This window comes from Borostomias antarcticus (genome assembly GCF_949987555.1).
Source record: "Borostomias antarcticus genome assembly, chromosome: 10".
Taxonomy (NCBI): Eukaryota; Metazoa; Chordata; class Actinopteri; order Stomiiformes; family Stomiidae; genus Borostomias; species Borostomias antarcticus.
In genome coordinates this window covers 24,432,977-24,443,445 of record NC_140243.1, presented here as the reverse complement: position 1 = coordinate 24,443,445, position 10,469 = coordinate 24,432,977, and the positions used below count along the sequence as shown (strand labels likewise).

The following is a 10,469-nucleotide window of genomic DNA, read 5'->3' as shown; positions in this document are numbered from 1 at the left end:
TAGCCGTAACCTATTCAGATCTCATGCACTGAAGACTTTTTATCAAAAAACATGTATGAAAAACAACCCTGTTTCTGTCATCTTGATTCAATGTTCATTCCAATTAACCTAAATCAAATCAAATCAAACTTTATTTGTATAGCGCACTTCATACACAGAGGCAACACAATGCGCTTTCTGACCTGGTCAGGTCTTACCTGTTTCTCTGCCCTCTCGGCTGTGGCTGACACCGTATCATGGCCTTTATGTGCATCCATGGTACACAGATAACAGATACACTGCTGGTCTGTCCGACAGAAGACATCCAGCAGCTTGTTGTGACTCGAGCAGATCCTCTCCTGCAGTTCACACGTGGCTTTGACCAGCTTGTGCTTCTTCAGAACAGGAACCTGGTAGTGGGGCTGGAGGTGAGTCTCACAGTAGGACACCAGACACACCAGACAGGACATGAGGGCGCTCTGCTTCCTGGTCCCGGTGCAAAGGTCACAGGTCACCAACTCTGACCCAGCTGGGCTGGTCAGCTCAGAGGGGGCGGCCCGGGCTCCTCCTGTCTCCTTCAGCTTCTCCACCACCTCAGCCAGCATGGTGTTCCTCATCAAGGCAGGCCTTGGAGTGAAGCTCCGTCTGCATTGGGGGCAGCTGTAGATTCCCTTCTGTTCATCCTGGTCCCAGCAGTCCTCGATACAGCTTCTACAGTAGCTGTGACCACAGTGGAGGGTGACTGGATCCTTTAAGAGGTCCAGACAGACAGAACAGCAGAACTGATCCTGGTCTAACAGAACTCCCTGCTGGGCCATGCTGGTGTGTCAGGGACACAGTCACTCACTCACAGACGCAGAGAGATAAGAGTTTGAGAGACAAAAAGAAAGAGAGCGAGAGAGACGGAGAGAACACTTTCGTTTTCTAGGAATAGAGAGTGAATACCGGGAGGAGCAAGGGATTTCCTGGTTCTGCCAGGGGGCGTGGTTTAGAGAGAGAGAGAGAGAGAGAGAGAGAGAGAGAGAGAAAAAGAAGAAAAGAGATTTGTAATTGTTTTGTCCTTTGCTTTATATTTCCAACAAAAAATATCTACATAGTGATGATTGTTCATTTCAACTGAGGTCAGGTGTCTGCTGGAAGGGATTAACCCTTCACATATGAACTGTTGCAATATTAAATATCTTGTTCATGTTCTAAAGTACTGAATCCCTGTGTCCTGTGTGTATTCCTGCTCATCAACTCTAGTTTGATCGATGTAGAGAGCGTTTAGAAAGCAAATGCACAGATTTATCAGAAGCAAAACGGTCAGAAAATGCACCAAACCTGATCTGTTGTACAGATAAAACTAGACGACATGTAAGAAAAGCATTGTGTAGGGTTGGCCGGTGTAATGTAGGCAGGAAAACAGAAAACAACATGAGCTGCTAGCATGGTTTATTCACCATCATTTTCGCGGTACATTTTCACTTCACTTTCTGTATTATATTCTATCATTACTCACAATGTGGAACAACCAATAGTCTGAACTTAGAGTGCCACCTAGTGGCGTAACTGGATATAGAACTGCGTTGCGCTATGCCTTAATGCCAGTATTGTACAACACAACACATTTGTTTTTCATATTTAATGTTCATTTCCAATAGCATTAAGAAAGTACACCATAGAAAATATTCCACATGTATCTATATTTATTGAAAATGTTTCACTTTGGGTTACGGACTATTAATCAGTAGGAACAGCCAACCAGCATTTAAATAGTCTTTGACCTTTGCCTATTTAAACTGTCTTTGAACTTTGACCTCACATGTCTGGTTTCGCTGTTCATCACGCTGGTTTACCACCCGTCCCATCCTCAGAAGATACTGGGAACTGATGGTGCTCTTCAATTCCCTCAACGTGCTTATGCGCTGTGAATGGCATCTCTGAATCCCTGTGTACCCCTTCCTCCCTCCTCACGCCATGACATCTCCTCCCTTTGACGCACTGATATTACATTCATCCCCCCGTCTCCTCTTCCTCTCCTCTCCTCTCCTCTCCTCTCCTCTCCTCTCCTCTCCTCTCCTCTCCTCTCCTCTCCTCTCCTCTCCTCTCCTCTCCTCTCCTCTCCTCTCCTCTCCTCTCCTCTCCTCTCCTCTCCTCCTGTGATGGCTACACTCACAGCCACACAGCTGATTTGACTTGGTAACCCTCTGGCTCTTACATTACATTCATTTCTCTACAGCGAGTTAGTGGGGGATTGTGGGAAGTGTGGTTCTTAAAACGCAGTGCCGATTTTATCACGACCAGAGGGGCTGCCAAAGTGCCGAGTTATCTCATGTAGCTTTAAGTTGGTAACCTTCTGGCACTTACAATACATTCATTTCTCTTTTGTCCTTTATCTCGGGCACACCATGGTCGGACAAATAAATGACATTACAGGTTCTTCTGTCATACATCACACACATGTTCGTGTTCTGTGTACTGTGCTACATGATGTTCTTCATAGGCATTTTCACGGTGGACAAACGCATCCGGGTCGATCCCAACCAGAAGCCCTGGACAACTCGGAAGGTCCAGCAGCTGGTAAGAGAGAGGAGCAACGCCTACAGGGCGGGCGACAGGGCTCACTACAGCACGGCCAGAGCTAACCTGAAGAGGGGGGTCAGAGAGGTCAGAGCTAACCTGAAGAGGGGGGTCAGAGAGGTCAGAGCTAACCTGAAGAGGGGGGTCAGAGAGGTCAGAGCTAACCCAAAGAGGGGGGTCAGAGAGGTCAGAGCTAACCTGAAGAGGGGGGTCAGAGAGGTCAGAGCTAACCTGAAGAGGGGGGTCAGAGAGGCCAGAGCTAACCTGAAGAGGGGGGTCAGAGAGGTCAGAGCTAACCTGAAGAGGGGGTTCAGAGAGGCCAGAGCTAACCTGAAGAGGGGGGTCAGAGAGGTCAGAGCTAACCTGAAGAGGGGGGTCAGAGAGGTCAGAGCTAACCTGAAGAGGGGGGTCAGAGAGGTCAGAGCTAACCTGAAGAGGGGGGTCAGAGAGGTCAGAGCTAACCTGAAGAGGGGGGTCAGAGAGGTCAGAGCTAACCTAAAGAGGGGGGTCAGAGAGGCCAGAGCTAACCTGAAGAGGGGGGTCTGAGAGGTCAGAGCTAACCTGAAGAGGGGGGTCAGAGAGGTCAAGTCCGACTACAGGAGGAGGATCGAGGACCACCTGGACAGCACCAACACCAGGCAGGTGTGGCAGAGAGTCCAGCATCTCACCAACTAGAAGACCGACCTCGGAGCAGCCGAAGGTGACGCCTCGCTGGCAGAAGAGCTCAACCTCTTCTTTGCACGCTTTGAGGTAAAGCCACCAGAGGCCACACCCCACGCCACGCCCCACAGCGGCCCCGCCCCCACAACAGAGGAGCACCAGGGGAGGAGCGCGCTGCGGCCCGTGTCCCCGAGGAAGGCTGCTGGACCCGACGCCGTCCCCGGAGGTGTGCTGAAGGACTGCGTGGCTCAGCTGGCTGGAGTTATCACAAGGATTTTCAACCGGTCCTCAGCCCAGTCCACTGTCCCATCCTGTCTGAAATCCTCCACTATCATCCCCCTGCCCAAGAAACCCCACATCTCCGGCCTCAACCACTACAGGCCAGTAGCACTCACACCAATGGTGATGAAATGCTTTGAAAAACTGGTCAGGGACTACATCACATCACTCCTCCCACATAGCTTTGACCCTCACCAGTTTGCTTATAGGGAGAAGAGATCAACAGAGGACGCCGTAGCCACGGCCGTCCACGCAGCATTAGCCCACCTGGAGAAGCAGGGGAGCTACGTGCGGATGCTCTTCCAAGACTACAGTTCAGCGTTTCACACCATCCTCCCCCACAAACTGGTGGACAAACTGAGGGATCTGGGACTTCCACACTCCATCTGCATGTGGATCAGCAGCTCCCTGTCTGGCCGCAGCCAGAGGGTCAGAGTGGGCCTTCACACATCCACAACTCTCAGTATCAGTACTGGCGCACCACAGGGCTGCGTCCTGAGCCCCCTACTGAACACCCTCCACAAATACGACTGCACCCCCGCCCACCACAGCAAAACCATGGTGAAGTTTGCGGACGACACCACGGGGGTCGGGCTCATCTCAGGAGGGGATGAGTCCGGCTACAGGGACGAGGTGAAGCAGCTGTCAGCGTGGTGCAGAGAGAACAACCTGCTCCTCAACACCGCAAAGACCAAGGAGCTCATCATAGACTACAGGAAAAAGAAAAGGCACATTCCACCACTGACCATCAACGGGGACTGTGTGGAGAAGGTGACTGACGTCCTCTTCCTGGGAGTCCACATTGAGGAGGGCCTGACCTGGAGTGTGAACACCTCTGCTCTGCAGAAAAAGGCCCAGCAGAGACTGCACTTTCTGAGGGTGCTCAGGAGGAATAACGTCTCAGAGAGAGACTGCTGGTGTCCTTCTACAGATGCTCCATAGAGAGCATACTGACATACTGCATCTGTGTGTGGTACTGAACACCAGCTGCACGGCGGCCCAGAGGAAAGCGCTCCAGAGGGTCTTCAACACGGCCGAGAAGATCGTGGGACGCCCTCTCCTCACACTGGGAGACCTTCACAGTTCCCGCTGCCTGAAAAAAGCCCAGAACATCACTAAGGACACTTCTCACCCCGGACACTCACTGCTTGAACTGTTGCCGTCAGGCAGGCGGTACAGATCATTCAAAACAAGAACAAACACACTCAAAAACAGTTTTTACCCAACAGCAATATCCACACTCAGTGTAGCAATAAAATGATCTGTGATTCAATACATTTCATGTGCAATATGGGAATGTGCAATGACAGAGAATGTATAGTTGCGTGTTTTTGTGTATGGTTGCGTGTGTGTTTTTGTTTGACTTAGCATATCTGTATTTATTTACTTATTTAGAGAGAGAGAGAGAGAGAGGGGGGGGGGGAGAGAGAGAGAGAGATGGAAAGACGGAGAGAAGGATGAAAGGATGTAAGGTGGGGATGGGGAGGAAGGGAGGGAAAGAGTTTTAGTAATAAGAGCAAATTCCACACATTTTCATACAGTAATGAGATGTCTTTCAGTTTCATATGCCTTTATTTAATCTTTACTTCAGGATGAAATATAACAGCCACTTAGGTAACAGTAGGAGAGAAAACAACTAACCAATCATTTAAACAGCAGTCATGAACACCATCACCATGATGATGATGCGATGATGTTGGTGAGGATGGTGATGGTGATGATGATGATGGACACCAACATTCATGAATACCTGATTCAGTCATTATACAGAGAAAAAAGACCACTTATACAGTATCAAAGTTCATCAACAATATCATATTTTATAATAGATGTTTATAAATTAAATGATTGTATACAATGATCAAGTTGAAATTACAATATTAAAGAACCAAAGTTCAACAATTATAAACAAATGATGGTATGAAGATTTCCTTCTATTAGGCCTCCTGAAGTACAATGCTAGAACAATTATTAGTAATCAGCTGAATCTTTAAAGACAAAATGACTGAGAAAACCGTGACTGCATTAAGGCATACAAACCCAGGATAGAGTGGCTGGGTGAATCTAGTCTGAACACTGCTTCATGAGGTTGCAAACTTGAGCCAGAGGCCACGTTACGTTCCTCTCCTCTTCCCCTGCCCCCCCCCCCCTCATCTCCTCCCCCCTACTCTCCCCCCATCCTCTCGAAGGATCCCCCTCCCTCTACCACAGTTTACTAATCTCTGCACAGTCATTATAATAACAAAACCTAACCCCTGGATAGAGTGGCTGGGTGAATGTGGTCTGGACTTTGTGGAGGAGGGTCACTGTGTCAGAGACGCTGTAGAAGCACAGAGAACCTGCCTTGTGATCCAGGTACACTCCTACTCTGGAGGACTGAGGGCCTGATAGTTCAGTCACAACATTATTATGACTGAACGTGTAACCAACGCTAGAGCACATTAAACTCCAGGACTTTTTATTGAAACCAATCAAGGAGGAGTTGGTCTCTCTTCTGCTGATGTCTTTATATGAGACTGCTATGTGAACATCACCTCTCCATTTCACCTCCCAGTAACAGCGCCCAGACAGAGCCTCTCTACACAGCACCTGGGGGTAGAAGGTGAATCTGTCTGGATGGTCAGGATATGACTGGATCTGCTTTGAACATGTCACCTTCCTGTTCTCCCCAGACAGAGAGAGGTATTTGTGTGCTGTGTTTGGGTCCAGAGTGAGCGGACAGGAATCTGGGAACAGAGCAGAGACCAGATCAGAGTTAATAACATGACCGTTCATCTGTCGCCCTTAAAGCTGGTATTGTTGATTTATCATTCAACAGAGAGAGGTGGAGACTTCAGACACTCACAATGTAAGAAATGTGCTCTGGTCCTGGGCTCTGGAGGAGACAACACACCCACTAAAGAGACTTTACACACACACACACACACACACACACACACACACACACACACACACACACACACACACACACACACACACACACACACACACACACACACACACACACATAATCATCAATTTTAAAGCCAAGTAGAGCTTAGTAGTGTTCAATGTGTTTCATTGTGAACCCCAAATCTTTCCTCTGGTCACATTGTTTCTTATTGGACGAGACAGGATCACTTGTTGCTCTCCGTACTTTAGTGATATTTTTACAGATAATTTTTCTCAAAACTCCTCCAACACACCTGTGAAGGAGATGCTGGACCACTCTCCCTTGATCACGTCCTCTAGTTTCTCTCTCAGCTCAGAGACAGCCTTAGTCACATCACTGAAGTACTGAAGAGAAGGGACAGAGACGCTGGGGAGGTCTGAAGATACACTGGGACTGGAAACAGACTGGTAACTCTGGAGAGAGAGAGAGAGAGAGAGAGAGAGAGAGAGAAAGAGAGAGTGAAAGAGAAAGAGAAAGAGAGAGAGAAAGAGAAAGAGAAAGAGAAAGAGAAAGAGAGAGAGATAGGAAACACATACCGAGTGTTCCGAATACGCTTGCCTAATCAATAGACCAAACCAGTTGATGTTCACATGTCAGGTACCAGGAGAGTCCAGCTACTGTACCTGGAGGAAGTGGATGTGGTCTTCTGTGTGTGAGAGCTGCTCCAGCTCCGCGTCTCTCCTCCTCAGCTCAGCTATCTCCTGCTCCAGTCTCTCCACCACTCCTTCAGCCTCACTCACTGCTGCCCTCTGCTGGGCTCTGATCAGCTCCTTCACCTCAGAGCGCCTTCTCTCAATGGAGCAGATCAGCTCAGTGAAGATCCTCTCACTGTCCTGCTCTGCTGCCTGGCCAGAGCGCTGGACAAAGAAAGAAAGAAAGAAAGAAAGAAAGAAAGAAAGAAAGAAAGAAAGAAAGAAAAGAAAGAAAGAAAGAAAGAAAGAGTTCAACTGAAACCAATTATCATGAATGTGACAGTTATAACTGTCATACAGGTATCTCCTAGCCTCATAAGTAAGTAAGTAAGTAAGTAAGTAAACTTTATTTATATAGCGCCTTTCACAGCACGAATGCACAAAGCGCTTCACAATACAAATAACACATAAAAAGGAAGAAAGAGCGACATACAAAATACAATACGACATACAAAATACAATACCAGGGGAGGGGAGGGGGGAGGGAATTACCATACAGGCAGCCAGCCTCGACAAGCAGCCATACAATCAGGCGCGGCCAATAGCCTGACAGCACTGTACTGTAATGGGAGGGAAAGGGGGGGGGGGGGGTGAAAGGTGGGGGGATGGGGTGAGGGAGGGCAGGGGAGGGGAGGGGGTGGGGTGCGTGTGATGTGCGTGTTTGTGTGTGTGTGTGTGTGTGTGTGTTTCTGAGTCCATGAGTTGAGTCCATGTGTGTGTGTGTGTATGCCTGAAGGCCTCTGGCTGTGGAGACGTAATCTCCGGAATGTCTTAGCTAAAACACAGCAGGTTGCTATGGAGACGCCCTCGATCAGTCTCAAGACCAAAAGTCAACAAGATGTGTCCATGGGGAGGGAAGGGAGGAGGGGGGGGGGGTGCAGAGCCTCTTTAGCCTGTGAATCTTCAGGGGAGTTTGGGCGAAACGGCCTTGACGGCCGGGTGGGAGGCAGAAAGTTGATTAGATTAGGGAGAAGAACAACAGATGGTCATTCCTCTCTGTAACGGGTCTCTCTATCGAGCCTGGTCCTCAGATCTGTAACGGGTCTCTCTATCGAGCTTGGTCTTGCATAGCTGTGAGTTTCTCCAACACGGTATCAATATTACCACCATCCTGATCTGCGGAGGAAAACTGAAAGAGAGCTGGTGAGTTCAGGATGGTTTCAGGAGGCCAGGTATCTCCCTCCACCATAGCTAGAGTAGCTGACATCCTGATGCTGACCTGGAGAGACTCCACAGCCTGCTGGACCTCCTTCAGCTCCTTCTCTCTCTCCTGGACTCTCTGCTGGACTTTCTGCTGACTCAGACCCAGCTTGCTCTGGAGATAAACACACAAATTACAACAAAACATCTGTCAAATTATTATTTCAGTATTTTGGGTTGATATATTCCTATTTTTTAAATATATTTTAGCCGTAACCTATTCAGATCTCATGCACTGAAGACTTTTTATCCCCTTCAAAAAACATGGATGAAAAACAACCCTGTTTCTGTCATCTTGATTCAATGTTCATTCCAATTAACCTAAATCAAATCAAATCAAACTTCATTTGTATAGCGCACTTCATACACAGAGGCAACACAATGTGCTTTCTGACCTGGTCAGGTCTTACCTGTTTCTTTGCCCTCTCTGCTGTGGCTGACACCGTATCATGGCCTTTATGTGCATCCATGGTACACAGATAACAGATACACTGCTGGTCTGTCCGACAGAAGACATCGAGCAGCTTGTTGTGACTCGAGCAGATCCTCTCCTGCAGTTCACACGTGGCATTGACCAACTTGTGCTTCTTCAGAACAGGAACCTGGTAGTGGGGATGGAGGTGAGTCTCACAGTAGGACACCAGACACACCAGACAGGACATGTGGGCGCTCCGCTTCCTGGTCCCGGTGCAGAGGTCACAGGTCACCAACTCTGACCCAGCTGGGCTGGTCAGCTCAAAGGGGGCGGCCCGGGCTCCTCCTGTCTCCTTCAGCTTCTCCACCACCTCAGCCAGCATGGTGTTCCTCATCAAGGCAGGCCTTGGAGTGAAGCTCTGTCTGCACTGGGGGCAGCTGTAGATTCCCTTCTGTTCATCCTGGTCCAAGCAGTCCTCGATACAGCTTCTACAGTAGCTGTGACCACACGGGAGGGTCACTGGAGCCTTGATCCTGTCCAGACAGACAGAACAGCAGAACTGGTCCTGGTCTAACAGAACTCCCTGCTGGTCCATGCTGGTGTGTCAGGGACACAGTCACTCAGAGAGAGTGAAGAGTTTGTGAGAGAGAAAAGAGAATGAGAGTGAGAGAGACGGAGAGAACACTTTAGTTTCTAGAGTGAGTACTGGGAGGAGCAAGGGATGGTTCTGCCAGGGGGCGTGGTTTAGAGAAAGAGAGAGAGAGAGAGAGAGAGAGAGAGAGAGAGATAAGAGAGAACATTTCTAATTGTTTTGTCCTTTGCTTGATATTTCTGACAAAAAATATCTACATAGTGATGATTGTTCATTTCAACTGAGGTCAGGTGTCTGCTGGAAGGGATTAACCCTTCACATAGAACTGTTGCAATATTAAATATCTTGTTCATGTTCTAAAGTACTGAATCCCTGTGTCTTGTGTGTATTCCTGCTCATCAACTCTAGTTTGATCGATGTAGAGAGCTTTAGAAAGCAAGTGCACATATTTATCAGAAGCAAAACAGTCAGAAAATGCACCAAATCTGATCTGTTGTACAGATAAAACTAGACGACATGTAAGAAAAGCATTATGTAGGGTTGGCCGGTGTAATGTAGGCAGGAAAACAGAAAACAACATGAGCTGCTAGCATGGTTTATTCACCATCATTTTCGCGGTACATTTTCACTTCACTTTCTGTATTATATTGTAGTATATTTTGACCAGTATAATCACAAGTTATATAGTGAATTTCAAATGCACACACTGGAGGGATGGAAAGCTACAGACAGGCCTAGGTTGTCTTTAAGACACTGGGGATTTTCCAGTGTGTGTTGCTGTGGCAGACTGGCACCACCTATATTTTACTAATAGCTTCTTATCTAAACTATATGCCATTAAGTGCCTTTTAGAAAAATCCATATATTCACTATTGCCACCTATGTGGCATTTAGTGGCTTCTAGTAAAATCCATATATTCACTATTGCCACCTATATGACATTTAGTGGCTTTTAGTTAAACCTATATATTCACTAGGCGTCAAGTTTCTGATTATAGGATAAGGTGTCTCACAGCAGAGCGCTGATTTTCAAAGGCTACTCACAAGCGCACATACCGTCACACAAACAAGACACACAGGATCTGTTTAACTGAGCCATTAAACTGTCTAACTTTAGACAAGGTAACAAAGAACAGGACAATTTTGTGTAACACCTCT

General features: G+C 47.8%; 2 protein-coding genes across 2 annotated transcripts in view; both read right to left on the bottom strand.

Annotated features, from left to right (window-relative positions):
* LOC311313639 (E3 ubiquitin-protein ligase TRIM16-like) overlaps window positions 1-892 on the bottom strand; it is a gene marked incomplete at its 3' end in the record, with an annotated part of 11,673 nt that extends 10,781 nt beyond the window's left edge. The window contains exon 1 of the mRNA XM_084443813.1: window positions 198-892. Within this exon, the coding sequence (XP_084299939.1) occupies window positions 198-797 (600 nt within the window). The 5' untranslated portion in view covers window positions 798-892. The remainder of the gene's footprint in view (window positions 1-197) is intronic.
* The window catches only part of LOC311313608 (tripartite motif-containing protein 16-like), a gene marked incomplete at its 5' end in the record, with an annotated part of 20,697 nt that extends 11,383 nt beyond the window's left edge, over window positions 1-9,314 (bottom strand). Inside the window, 6 exons of the mRNA XM_084443775.1 lie at window positions 6,070-6,206; window positions 6,326-6,385; window positions 6,666-6,825; window positions 7,036-7,269; window positions 8,324-8,419; window positions 8,715-9,314. Of these exons, the coding sequence (XP_084299901.1) occupies window positions 6,070-6,206; window positions 6,326-6,385; window positions 6,666-6,825; window positions 7,036-7,269; window positions 8,324-8,419; window positions 8,715-9,314 (1,287 nt within the window). The remainder of the gene's footprint in view (window positions 1-6,069; window positions 6,207-6,325; window positions 6,386-6,665; window positions 6,826-7,035; window positions 7,270-8,323; window positions 8,420-8,714) is intronic.
* Window positions 9,315-10,469: the final 1,155 nt, after the last annotated feature.